Source organism: Carcharodon carcharias, chromosome 14, assembly GCF_017639515.1.
Source record: "Carcharodon carcharias isolate sCarCar2 chromosome 14, sCarCar2.pri, whole genome shotgun sequence".
Taxonomy (NCBI): Eukaryota; Metazoa; Chordata; class Chondrichthyes; order Lamniformes; family Lamnidae; genus Carcharodon; species Carcharodon carcharias.
The window spans coordinates 51,377,536-51,392,660 of NC_054480.1; the positions used below are offsets into that span (position 1 = coordinate 51,377,536).

At 38.8% G+C, this 15,125-nt stretch overlaps 1 protein-coding gene across 1 annotated transcript in view; it reads right to left on the minus strand.

Moving 5' to 3' along the window:
- Positions 1–14,815, minus strand: part of dpm1 (dolichyl-phosphate mannosyltransferase subunit 1, catalytic) — an 81,103-nt gene extending 66,288 nt beyond the window's left edge. Inside the window, exon 1 of the mRNA XM_041204518.1 lies at positions 14,559–14,815. Coding sequence (XP_041060452.1) covers positions 14,559–14,800 — 242 coding nt within the window. The 5' untranslated portion in view covers positions 14,801–14,815. The remainder of the gene's footprint in view (positions 1–14,558) is intronic.
- Positions 14,816–15,125: the final 310 nt, after the last annotated feature.

The window sequence follows — 15,125 nt, forward strand, 5'->3', positions numbered from 1 at the left end:
AACACAAGGAAAAAAAGTAATCTTTTGACAGCTGATAATTGTGGGATTCTCATGCAGATGTACCAGAGCTAATACTTTCATGTTAACATAACAGCATCCATTGGCTGGATCACAGATGAGATTCATAACATGAAACAGAACTACCAAAAAGGTTAAGTGCCAAAAAAGTGATTACTATACATGATGCAGTTTTGTCTTTTTCATTGGATATTGTACAGGCATGAGCCATTTAGCTTGGGAGGAGCTGAAAGAAGAATTAGTGCAAATTGTATTTAGCACTGTAATTTCATCCCAGCAGCAGTTGAAGCAGCTGCATATGACAACTGAGTCTCCCACACAGACACCAACAACTGACAGAAGCAGAGAACCTTGTTGAGTGCTTGAATTTGCTGTTGTGACTGCCCTGCATACACAAGTTTTGAATCCATTTCGGTATCAGTAACAAAATTGAGGGGCTGCTGATCAACATGGAAATCAGTGATGTTGTGCCCAAGGATACTGTTGCTATTACAGTGGAATTCTTAGAAGAATAAGCCCAAATGGCTAGATCTAGTAAGCAAAACCAGCCTTCCCAACAACCATGTTTTGAACTAATGAGTGAATTCTGACAGTTAGGGCTGGAGGCTGAAATGAAGCCAAATATCCAGATGAAGCTTGTCTCAGCACTAAGTGGAAAATTTTGTGGATGGATTTGCTGGTGATAGGAAGCAAACCACAAACAAAGAACTTTTATGAAATGAATGAACTATTAGCGTGCATCTTGTAGAGCACTCAAGTTCTAATCATGAGAATTTACATGTAGTTGCTTTGATATTTTATGGCTTTTTTTAGTTAATCTTTGTGCCATTTCATTAAATTGGTTAATTTGTCCTATGGCTTTTTTGTGAGAAAAACTATTTTTTTTTAGATTGAATTAAGAATTTAAGCAGCGATAAACTTCTGTCATGTATTATTCCATTTAATCGGATATTATAGGCATCTATCTACTCTATGGCCACCAGTGATTGCAGGCAAAGAAGGAAACTGGTGTAAAATTCAAATTTGTTAAAAAGGACAGCTCAATGACAGTCCTTGTCCACCACTAGGTCGTGGTATTAAAGTTTTTTACTGTGTGTGTCTGACTCTTGGACCTTTCCTCCCACAACTTCCCCACTGAATTAAGGTGATCCACGTGGGCCAATGATTGGACTAACTAGTAGTCTCATTCAGAAATGCTACAAATACGTCAAGAGGTGTGACGATGGACTGCAATGCTGGTGCATTTGGATGGTCTACTGAAGTTATAGAAGAGTGTGGGAAGTTTTGCTCTGCATCTAACCTATAATCAGAGAGGGGTAAACACCTAATGCAAATTTCGGGGATGGCAGGGTGTTGGGAGACAAAATAGAACAGCAGTCCATTTTGCAGCACTTTACATCTGTCACTTTGATAGTCATCCCAAAAAAATAAAGGTTTTTAAAATGGATTTGAAAGGATTTTTAAAAAGCATAATTTCAAAGCATTAAATTGTGATTTAAAATGTTTAAATGTCTACAGTTCATAGGTCTAAAACAGAATACTGTACTCAAAAGGTTTTTTAAGAATAACTTAAAAACACTGAAAATGAAGACTGGAAAAATTGGTTCATGGATATGATACCTGTACCTGGAGCCACTTTGTCATTTTTTGTTTAACCAGATTTAGTGCCTGCTATTATTCGGCTGTATCACATCTGGAGATGTGTATGCTCTAAATCGTTGCTATGTTGGGAGCACAGCAACACAAGAACCAATACCTGCAGTTTTTATTACTCAACTCAGAGCACCAGTAGCTGTTGTCCAATAGCATAGTTCTATTGCATCACTGCAGGAAAAGCTATGCTATAAGCAATTAAAAATAACAAACTGTTGTGGCAAAAAAGTGTTAGAAATAAGTCAGAGCAATGTTTCAGAAAAAAAACAATGGATAGCAGTATGGTAAACCAATCAGGAGTCTCTTTGTCTCACTATAATCAACCTAACGATGAGCTCAGAACACGAACCTGCATTTATATATCGCATTTAACATAATAAAATGTCCCTAGACACTTCACAGGAGCATTATGGAACAAAGTGGGACAATGGTGTCTAGACCAGGTTTTTGGCCACATTAGCTGTAGGCAGTAATCAACCTATTCATTGCTAGGAATTTATCATCAAAACTAAATCCAATCTGTGAAATACATCCACTGTCCGATAAGCGGAGGTCAGTCATGAAGTTGAACTATAATTTATCTCATTAAAAGCCTTAGATTTGTGTACACTTCCTGTCTGCACCATTTGATCTTACAACTTCATGCTTAATCATACTTTTTAATCATATATAGTTTACATATATTGAGTCTGTTTCAAAAAGTACAGTTCTAGCCTGCCATGTGCCCCCTCCTCCTATCTATTAATATTTTTGCTAGAAATCCAAATGTAGCTTTTAAATTTTAATAACCAGGACAATTGTGTACCATTTAATATATATTTACTATCACTTTGTTTCCATCTATTTTTAAAGCAGGCATCATGATGAGATAAAGGGCAAATTATCACTTTAATCTTTCACCATTTTAAATCTCAGGTGAGATATTACTGTTTGGAATGTAGCCAATATGGCCCAGGTTTTGCAGTTGTAATGCAATGAAACTGTCAGAGTTCATCTTCATTACAACTGTGAAACTAACAGCAGTGTCTAATGTCCACCAGAAAAGAGGAAATCCAGAAGTTATTGTCAACGATTCCCTACTTTTTCATAGGGTGCTCTGGTGAAGTACCCACAGATGAAGGCCTTCTGAAATCACTTGATTTGTCATGAACTTCTGCCTTATGCTAAACTGATAGCATAGCTGCAAAAACACTTGAAAAAATTACACCTTGTTGAGTGAGGTATAACAGGGCTTTTAAAAAGCATACTAAGTTCATAATTACAGCTCAACAATTTCTCTGGTTCTGAAAAACTAACTTTATATTTACGGAATGTCAAACGTTGATAAATACAGACTTTTAAAAAAAGTTTGTTTATGCTATTTCAACTTCCAACATAACTCCATACTTACATCCCAACATATATTCCATTTTGCTGATTGGAAAATGATTAAAAAGTGAAGGATAATCGGTATTATGATCCCAGCTGATGTTACTACTGGACAAGCCAGATCCCAGGGTGGAACCTGGATGATAGATCCTAACTTTTATTTTTTGTTTCGAAATGTGGAGGCCGGCTACTAAACAGAGTCACAGAACTCAGCTGATGAACTTTTAATAAAAGAATAAAACATTTATTAAACAGGACAAGATTAACTATATTACTATTCTCCTTCCCCACATCAGATTTGTAAGGGTAACACAAGTTACAAAAGCTATCTTGTACTCTAATGTTCACAGTAAGTACACAATCCATATAAGCCAATAGGCAACCTGTGGTCAGACACACCACACTCTGAAACCAAATGTAAGATACCAACCCAAACAGAAACTATGGATCCCTCATCAACTCCCCCAGATGCTTGCCATACTGTGAGCCAACCGGTCTCATTGAACTCTGTCTCTCACACGAAAGTTTCCAATATTCACTCTCAAAGAACCTGCTTTGGAATCATCTCCCAAGCGACGCTTTCTTTTAGACGCCTTCCACAAGGGTCCACCTCCAGGGTTTTGAACTCTCCTTCCAACATTCCTCCCCCCAGACTGCCACGTACATTCAAGTTTTGCTTTCCACGCACTCTCAAATGCTCAACTTTGGCAACAGAACAGCCCTGCTTCACATGCCCATGATAAAGAGGTACAGACCTTAGGCTGTCTCCTTGGATCTTCTGGCTTTCTCGCAAGCCTACTTTGCTTCAAGTCTGTGTCCTGCCACTTTCTCCCTTTAAGCTTGGAGCCTTTCTCAGCTTCTCACTCTTAACTTCACTTAACAGGACCTTTTCCAAATTCATCTACTTGTCCTTTGACTTAACAAATAGGGCTTCTTGGGCCTCTTTATCCTTAAGGGCCTGCTCCAATAGACTGCTGACAACTTGGTGTTTCCCTTGAGATCCAGAACTCACTTGACATTCACTGTTAATTTAGCTTTGGAGCAACCCATCTAAGATTCTTAGGCTTATTCTCCTCAGCAGTCTAGAGAGAGACTAAAACTGCTCCCTTCTCCTTAGAGCTGTATGACCAACTGAACACAAACTGCTTTTGGTTTCTTTGTGTCTTTGTGAGGGTTCTCTCTGGACCCATTGCTAGGTAACAGTAGTTTTTTCTACCATGTTTGTTTTAGCTCCCCTTCAAGTCTTAAAATCTCATTAAAATGCAGGCATCTTTTAAAGTGAAATCAAAACTCAAGTTCCTCCTTTTCTTAACACCCCAGTACAGAAACATAAACCAAACTTAAACTCAAAGCTAAACGTCATTTCTAACACCCACAAACACAACTTACTTAAACTACCTCTAGTTCCTAAAATAAGTTTCAGGTTTCTTCTCTGTGAGAATTTTTAAATGTGATCGGCTGCTTAGCCCGTTTGATGACAGTACTATTGCTGGACACTAGAATCAAAGTTACTTCGGTTAAGGGGAAATGCATGCCACAAGAGATCACTAATCTTTGTGGGAAGCACTGTCGCTTCACTATTGACTGCAAAATCCAAGCCATTGATTGGTGTTTTGTTCAGTGATGAATCAGCAAAATGCCAAATCATAGGTGGCCTTTTTTCACCTTTCTCATTGCTGCTACACAGGTTAGGATCATATCTGATTTGCTGCATTTACATTTGAAAATGTACAACTGTCCGTAACTAACAAAAAAAGGATTGAATCAGGTTGAGGTCAATAAGCATGGAACTAAATAATCAACTGTCCAATATAGAATATGCTATATCAGACACTCATTGGCATGTTCTGTTTGCTGCTGTCATATACCTTCATTTCACCTACATAGGATGTCAACTTACATTCTAGAAAGTTGTTCAAGCCTTGCCTGCCTGAGATCCACCACAAAAGTGCGCCAAGTCCCATCAGAAAGCTGCTCTACAATGCTGATGCCACACTAGCATTCCATAGCGAGGAACACCTTCAGCAGCAAGTTGGAAAACTCTCTCATGCCTGTGGAGTTTGGTTTGACCATCAGTATCGGGGTGATAAATATCATGGTCCAGAACATTGTCACTGCTGATTGATGGCAATTTGGCAATATGACGCTGGAGGTTGTTCATAGCTTCACATATCTAGGCTCCACGATCACCAGCTATCTCAGTTGTTGCAGAAACCAATACATGCATCACAAAAGCTGCAGCTGTTATGTCCAAGCTGAGTAAGAGTGTGCAACAACAGCAACTGGACCAACCAAGAACACAAAACCAACGAGTCTGCCAAACCTGGGCCCTCAGTACACTCCTCTACAATAGTGAGATCTGGACAACTTATGCTAGGCAGGAGAAAAGGCTGAACAGTTTCCACCTTCACTGTCTCAGATGTATCCTCGGCATCACTGGGCAGGACAAGGTCGCCAACTTAGAGGTCATGGAGCATGCTAATTCATCAGAACATGATCATAACTAAGCAGACGAGGATTACACTGGCTTGGCAAGTTCATTGGATGGTTAATGGCATATACCCAAAGATCTTCTAGATGGTGAAAGAGTCATTGGGTAACATTACCTAATGGACGTCCATACCTCTGCTACAAAGACACCTGCAAGCAAGATAGGAAGTTGGCAGACATCAACTCAGACAACTGGGGGGGACAATCTCCAATGTCCATGACCTCTGGAGGCAGTCTGGAAGAGGGAAGGAGAAAGCTCAACTGGCGCTCAAAAGGCACAGAGAAAACAGCGGCCAGTGAATCCTGCATCTTCTCAGCCCACTGTCTTTATCTGCATCAAATGTGGCAGAGACTGCCAAGCCAGAGTAGGCCTCCTGAGCTACAACAGGCAATGTTTAACACTGGGTTAACCATCAAGGTGCAAATCATCATCTCACGAGAATGAAGGTTTAAGAGATGTCAGACATCTTAAATCAGCTGTGATCCTGCAACAATGGAGAATAACTTATCCCAAATGTTCTACTGGAAGTTTTTCAACTGAATAGTAATGTTAATGATACACTTCAGGAGATGTCTATCTGTTCTGTTGTGAATTGCTGCAACACTTCGGTATTTTTAGATAGTCATTTCCGTAGGGTGGAAGAGACCAGTGAAAATGGTATCAAAACAACATTGTCTTCTTTCCCATGTTTACAGATCTAGCAAAATGGTATACAAGATGTTTCATGTATTTATCATTTTAAACAGGATTGAAATAGATGCCTAAGTATTATTTCCCTTATTGAATACGATTTTGTTTTATATATACATTGTATTTATAGTGCAGGATCAGTGCACAAATGGAGCAATACAAGTATTCATACTCAGTGGAAGAGGGAGGGGGCACAGAGGAGGGGGTAAAGGCCTTTTAAAGGTGTAGAAGGATTTAAGCTAGGTAAGAGGAGATGGTATCTTCAGCTCATGTAAGAAACACATTCTTCCATTATTTGCAATACTTTAATTCTATTGCTATCAGTTCGCCGTCACTAACATCTCCAAGGCACATGATCACTATTATTATTTGTTTATGCTTCAGAGTAAAAAATTGGATTTGCAATCCTTATGGTCGATGTCATATGTTTCCTATGCATAATGTAAAACTTCATTACAGGACCATATCTAGTCTGTGATAGCAGCTGCATGCACTCATGAAGTATTTCTTAGTGTGATGGGATTCTTTTGGATAACGTACATTAAAATTCAGAACATCCTAACTGCCTCTTATCACTTAAAAGTTTCCCAAGCAGAATTCAGGATCTTGATTGTAATTTGAACTAACACTCTTTTTAGTAGACAAATTTTATCACTTTTCTGTGAGAATGTAGTTGTACCACTGGAGTACACCATTTCCTGCTGTGGGACGATTAAAAAAACTGTCAGGGTCAGTCTCACTCACGTAACTGTAGAATGGAGTTAATCATAGTTTTTGAGAAGTAGTGGACCACATCATTCAGACAGCAGCCAAAGCAGGGGGTGTGGGGGATGTGTGTGGGGGGGAATGTGGAATTTGAATCCTGACTGAACAAAGCAACTTTTGAAAAATGAAATCCATTTATGACCTTCATAAATTTATCCTAAGGAATCAGCAATTTACAAATTCCTGTGAATCTAAAGACAAACCAACAGCAATTAGCTTCTAATTAACCTCAGATTGTGCCTTTTACGCTCTATTAGATTTTGTGGCCTTAAAGGACAGGTTATTTCCACATTATCAAAATAATATTTTCTAAATCATATGCTATAATATTCCTGCCCTTAATAGACTTCCCATGTGCAATGCCATAGTAAACTGAAAAGGAATATAAAATATTTTTAAAATCCATGTTTGCATGGATTTCCTGCTAATTTTGTTTCCATTCAATATCCTTGTGTCCACTTTTGTAATGGAAACTGCCTATGTAAACTAATGGGAAGATGTAATTGGTATGATAATTTTACATAGCAATTTTCATTGGAATTAAAATGGAAGAATAAAAATGAAGACAATGTTTTAATCTTTTAAATGTGGACTGCAGGCCCTCAACCCATTATTGCCATCTACTCCACCTGAAAACTACACATTATTTTGTAAGACCGAACTTGCGGTTATAGATGTCGTTCATGTCCTGAGGACATTCCAATTAATGACCTGTAGCTACTAGCTACGTAGGCAACAGTAATGAGATGAATGACCAGGTAATCTATCTATAACACAGAACTCCACTGCTGTTCTTAAAACAGTGCTGTGGGATTCACCAGAGACTGTTTAACATCTCATCAGGAAGATAGTGCCTCCAATCATGCTGTATTTCCCCCATACAATACTGAAATGTCAGCCTAGATTATACACTCAAGTCTTTGAAGTAAGACCTGAACTTACAAACATCTGAATCAGAAACAAAAGTGCCACCACTGAGCAAAGACTGGCATACACTAATGATCTTCCTCGAGTTCTCTGCCCAAAGGCAGGTCCTTCGTGATTTTTCGCCAAACCACAGCAAAGTGCCACGAATCTACCTCAGCCAGATCAAGGATTGAACCCTGTTCTGTTGGCACTAAAATGATCCACACCCTAGCCATCAAGCCAGCTGAACACCCCCATACACTGCAAATATGGTACTAAAAGTTATTTAGATGAGCAATTGACAAAATTTTAACAAGGGGTGAATAAAGAAAACCCCGTATGTAAACAAATACATTAATAACGGTTTGAATAATCAATTTAATCACACAAAAAAAGCCTGATGATGCTACTACAATCACTTCTAGCTTTTCATAGGCAGCTATATTTAGGATTTTAGTGTTACCATTTTTTGCATGTGTACACTGAATCTTGACAAATTAAGAAAAAAAGATTTGCATCTATATAATGTCTCTGAAGCAATCAAAGGCTTGATATAATGAATTACTTTGAGCATAATGACTATTATATAGGCAAATGTGGAAAGTAATCTCATGGATTTTCATACTGGGATCTTTGGACCTTAGGAAATCTGTAAAGGTTCTAATTTCTCTTTATCTGGGACTGTGCATATCAGATGCATAGTATAATAAAACTTTATTTTCCCCTGTGTTCACTGACTTATTTCTGTTGCCACTTAATAAAGAAAAAACCCTACAATGATGGCATTGTTTGCTACTCCAATGGAACACAGTTCCTTTCATAAGCTGGGGCAAAGGCACCTAGAAGTGTGTCAATGACTGTAGGGGGTCCCATGTATACTAATTATGAAACGCAAAATCCTATAAATAGCAATGGTGGCACTTCGATGCCAACACAATGATCAGGACAGTGGATGAACCCCCTGCTCTTCTTGAAATAGTGTCATGAGATTTTTAACATACACATTGAACCAAAACAATAACAAAATAATGCCTCTGTTTAATAGTTCATCTAAAATAGCTGCATCCCCATTGAATGTATCCTTACCTCAGTACTACACAAAGTCTCAGTCTAGATTCAGTACTCATATTTTAGAGCAGGGCTTGGGCCAAACAACAACATCAGTTTTGTGTTAAACGCTTTTTGTGAAAAGAAAAACAATTTATAGTCACCTACTGATTTCACTGTACAAAACTAGTAGGAAGCCCCTTTGAAGCCAAATCTTAACAGATTTATCATTTTTATTCAAGGATGGTTTACACTGGCAATATCATACTAACAGAACCATGATACTCTTCCCAATTTATATTTGCAATTCCATCTAAAGTAGTGATGCAATCAAGTTTGTCATTAGCTCTTCATAGTTCAGCTCAAATCCAGCCCTGACTAAGTAGATGAAAGTGTTTTCTCCCTGTGGGCTATAAAGGATTCTATGTGTGCATAAGCCAAAATTCCCAAGTCACATCCTAGATACTGCTAACTGTAAAGAAAATATAATCTATTTCCAATATTACTGTGGGATACTGTGAAGCAGGTTTGTGGAGGCTGTGTGCATATGTGTGTGTGACTAATTTAAATTAAACTGAAGTCAGGCTGCAAGGTTTAAATCAAAGGGATTAGGTGTAGAAGCAAGCATTTTGAAGTGGAGTTGGATGAGCTAAGATGGGATCCCAGTAGATACAACGTGAATAGGAATTCGCATTAGGAGATAGATAAGGAGCTGAATTTTTAACTGTTAAATTTCAAACAAACATAACAGGAAGTTTTACAACCAGCAAATATCATAAATAAAGCAAAGTTACTAAGTTTTATTTTCCCTGAAGGTGTGACCATGTGAGATCTGGAAGAGTGTACTGTGAAGTAGCAGCTTCTAGCCACCCCAGAGAAATATTGGTTGGTTCCAGAAAGCTAGGTTTTGTTACAAGCCTTGGATTTCTGTTTCGAGGGAGAGGGAGAGAGAAGCTTGTGACATACCTCCCCCATAGCAACAGTGGGTGCCTTGTGGTAATATTACTAGGTGTTATATAGATTAAGAATCTATAGGGATGGTTGCCTCCAAAACGGTGTTTATTTTCAAGTCTAGCTAAGTAGAAATCTTTTGGGAAATGTTATAAGACTAAATTTAACTGTGTAACTGTAATCTTGCGTGTTTAAGTTTTTTTTTGTTAATAATGTTTTAATTTAATATTAAAATCTCCAAATGTGGTAGTGGAATCTTTACTTCTGACTTCAGTACAAATACCTTCTCGTGATAAATATAAATTGCAAAATCATTGTGACAGCCTGACCAAGTTTCCCTTTGGGATTTGATCTGCCCGGCAAATACCACCTGCCATATCATAATACTAACTCAGAATGTGGCAAATTAAAATCTGTAGCACTACTGCAATGAGGTTTGAACTTAAGCACATTGTTGGGCAGGCTCGAATACAGGAGTTGTACCCCTCATTACTAGCCTGGAAGTATTCAATGCTAAATAGCACCGTTAACATAATAAGATGCTTTAACAGGATCATTAACAAAATTGAAGATTTTCCAGCACCAATATGTTTGATCACCTTATTGAGTACAAAGATTATTTTTTATAAAAAGATCAATCAAGGTTATAGAGCATTTTATTAAAAGCCGGTTGACTTCAATGTTGTGCCAATACCTCTATTCTGTGATAAAAGCAAAAAACTGCGGATGCTGAAAATCCAAAACAAAATAAAAACAAAAATACCTGGAAAAACTCAGCAGGTCTGACAGCATCTGCGGATAGGAATACAGTTAACATTGAGTCTGTATGACTCTTCACCAGAACTAAGGAAAAATAGAAAAGAGGTCAAATATAAGCTGGTTCATTTCCATCCATTGTTTTATCTCTACTTTTTAGCCTATTTCAATCCCTTTCCCCCACTCCACCCCCACTAGGGATATCTGTCCCTTGCTCGTCTTGCTTTCTACCCTTAATGTCACCATTAGCACATTTCTTAGCTAATATCGCCACCATCGACACATCTTTGTCCTTTTGTCTATGACATCTTTTGACAATCTCCACCTATCACTGGCCCGCTATCCAGCTCTACCTGTCCCACCTGCCCCACCCCCTTAAACCAGCTTATATTTCACCTCTTTTCTATTTTTCCTTTGTTCTGGTGAAGTGTCATACGGACTTGAAACGTTAACTGTATTCCTCTCTGCAGATGCTGTCAGACCTGCTGAGTTTTTTCCAGGTATTTTTGTTTTTGCCTCTATTCTGTGATACAGATCTCGCTGCAAAAGACAAACTTAAAGCCATCAGTATTCCACTTTAACATTATGCAGCTCAAAGCCATATTTGAAAGGGCAACATCTATCAAGGAATATGGAGAAAAGGCAGAAAAATGCAGTTGAGATACAGATCAGTCATAATCCAATTGAACATCAGTACAAACTCAAGGACATTATGACCTCATCTTGTTTCTATGATATTTTGCAGTTCAAGCATAGAAATGTCACACAGCAGCCACTGGACCTTATCGAAGTCCTAGTGACAACACTATGCAGAGAAAGCATTGTGCAACATAAATACTTTTGAACATATGAAGGGAGGATTTTAAGAATGTTTATATACACAAATATATTTAAATATTACTGAAGAAAATCAAAATACATGCCATGTTCACCTATGTTGAGGTCACACAGTTTCAACACTATCTTAAATCCTCCAATTCTTTTCTAAAAGCTTTGTTCAGCAACTCGGTGGGAACAATCCAAAAACCAATTCATTATGTTTATTTCCACAGCTAAAGAAAAAAGATACTTCATGTGGTACAGCTGATGGAAAGTTGGTTCTTGTTAAGCGGTACTGCTATATAACCCAGTAATATTACAGTGTTTCCATTATGGTATTTCTTCCTTTTTGAATTAAATAATCTTAATGCCAATTCAACTTTACTTCAACATTCTGACCACTAGCAAGAAGGGCAGGGAGTTCATCCAGTGACCTGGGCAAAATTCTTCCCTCAATGAGTGCCACAAAATTACAGTCTGCAGATTCTGGGGTAGACTGCAAGGTTATCAGATTTCCTGGGTCAGACAAGGGTAGAGTACAGTGCACATTATCATGTGCAAAGACTGCTCCATGCCAACATCCCTGTGCTAAAATACTGTACTTCCCATAGCAAGAGTTCAATGATATTGGCAGAGATATGAAATAGAACACTGAACTTTTGAAATGCTTTCACTTTGAAATTTTGAATCGAGATACCGGTAGAAGACTAACTATTGAGATAGGGAAGTTAAAATTTGTCATATCTGGAAAGAACACTCTAGAATGTAATCCTGGTAGCAACCAGCATATATTACTCAACAGCAGCTCTCTTATTAGAGCATAAGGACATACAACTTAGGAAAGAGTAGGCCTGCTCTGCCATTTGATAAGATTGTGACTGATCAGATTGTGGCCTCAACTCTATTTTCTGCTTACCTCTATACCCTTTGACTCCCATCTTAGTCAAGAATCTATAAAACTCTGCCTTAACAATACTCAAAGACACTGCCTCCATCACTCGCTGTAGATGAGAATTCCACAGACTCACGACCTTCTGACAGAAAAAAATCCTCCTCGTCTCCACCTTAAATGGGAGACTGATTATTTTTAAGTTGTGTCCCCAAGTTCTAGTCCCTCCCACAGGGGGATACATCCTTTTTTATATTCTGTTCAGTCTTCTGACATTAATCTTCATGGAATTGTACATTTTTTCTTTCAATTTGATACTATCTTGAACTTCCTTAGTTAGCCATGGATGGTACATCCTTCCCCTAGAGTCTTTCTTTCTCACTGGATTGTATCTTTGCTAAGTGTCATACTCCTTAAATACGACTATATCTCTACTGATCTATCCCTTAACCTAATTTCCCAGTTCACTTCAGCCAGTTCTGTCTTTATACCCTCATAACTGCCCTTATTTAAGTTTAAAACACTAGTCTTAAGACTCACCTTTCTCTTCCTCAAGCTGGACGCAAAAATTCAGTGTTATTATCATTGCTATCTAGATCCTTTCAGTTTTGATCAGCAAGGTATAAGAAAAGCATCCAAGCCCAAAAGTGGTGCAGAGACCAATAATAAAGCTAATCACAATTGTAAGAGAACTGAATCATGAAGGAAGGTGAGAAAACCTTGCACTCCAGCCCCAAAAGGAGGTAAATGATGAGGAGGAAATATTTCATAAGTATGCATGACACCACATGGAATAGAAAAGGTTATTCAACAACAATAACATGCATTTATATCACACCTTTAAATGTAGTAAATGTCCAAAGGCACTTCTCAGGAGTTATCGTACAAAATTTTACACCATATCACCAAAAGAGATATTAAGATACATAACCAAAAGCTTGGTCAAGAAGGTGGGTTTTAAGTGGTGTCTTAAAGGAAGGGAGAGCACCACATCAAGTTAAAGTATAACTGCAGGACTAAATAAACATAGGCATAAATGGGTGAAGGGCAAGTTCAAGGCTGATATCAGGAAATCCATAGTGGGTCTTTTGGGTGGCGTAGTAGAAACAGATGCTATGATGGAGATCATAGGTTTCTATGGAAACCTTGAACAAGACTGTCTGAATGGCCTCTCTCTCCTATGTACTTATCTTTTCATCACCTCTGGCTAGAAAACATTTTATGGATTTATCAAGCATTACTCATTAAGAGCAAAAGTCTCAAATTAAAAATGCAACCATATTTGATGGATATCAATCTGAAAAATATACAGTTTCCTGTGTTTAAACAGACTTGCAATCAGTCAACTTTTTGATCACTTACAAGAAAATGGAATAAGGAAACCCAATTAAGAACATAAGAAATAGAAAATGATTAGGCTATCCAAGAGCGTGCTGTGCCATCCAACAAGATCTTTGACTTGGACCCCAACTTGCTGCCCTCTCCACATCCTCTAATTCCTTAGTACCCAAAAATCTATCAAACTCTGTCTTGAATATAATCAACGACATAGTATCCACAGTTCGGAATTCTCAAATTCCAAAGACTCACAACTCTAAGTGGAGAAATTTCTATTCATCGCAGTATTAAATGACCAACTCCTTATTAACTCATCAAGTCTTTTCCAAAGGCCATGTACTTATTCACTCTATCATGGCACTTAATCCATTTATGGGGCAATTTCCACTAGGCGATCTTTTGCAGCGAGTGCATAAGGTACAGACAATTTACCTTGAAAGGTTCTGAAAATCATCTCTCTGCCTTGTAACAAAAGGTAAATGTACCAAATTCTGCAGTACAGTACTTAACTAACTGTACAGCACAAGTTTATCACCATTGGCGAAAGATCCTGGTTGAAGCAACACACTCCTAATGTTAACAGATCTTTCTCTCCCAATCGGCCTGTTGATCATTTGCAGCATTTTATTTGAGGAGGCCAGCTGTCCTCCTCCTTCTGCTACTGGACAGGCCGTCTCTGCATTTACCTTCAACAGCCAGGGCCTTCCCAGTTCTGATCTGGGCCTGCCAACAGGTCTGGCGGGTGGTGCCAGGCCCTCTGCCCATTCGCAGGACACCCCCGGTCCCGGTCCCGGTCCCCTGTTTGCCTGCTGGCCCCAGCCCGGGTTTAGTTAAAGCTCGCTCTCCACTAAATGCACAACCGGCTACCTTTCATCGAAGTATCGGACTAGCAGCCAGACGATGAGCGGCAGGTTCTCCCTCTCGTTGTAAGTGGGCAGCAGGACCGAGTACCTGTCGCCCCGCCGCCTCTCAGCGCCCTCCCCGCTTGCCATGTTGGAGGCTCCTCTCCGACAGGAAGTCGACGCCTCACCTCCAACAATCCCTCCAGCAGCTGCGCGTAAGATGAAAGTGTCCGCTCTGACAGCCTGAGCTCGACAAGGTGCAAACATCTGAGTTTACAACGAAACTCAACATCAGGTTGCAGCAGCAAACTTGTCCTGATGTACACCACCTGATCTCAGAAACTTACAGTTGCACAAACAGCAAGAAAAAAAACTGAATTGCAAGAAAACATCAGTGTTTTTTCTTGACAAAAATACAGTGCAGCAGGAGGACGCTCTCCTCTCAGAATCCTGGAAGTTTTTCAGACACTTACATTTTCTGGTTGTAAGTTAGAAATAGTCACACTTTGAACTCAGAATGCTGGAGCTTCATCGAATATATTCTTTCAGCCCTCCATGTGGCTGGAAGACTGATATATTGGACCAGATTTTT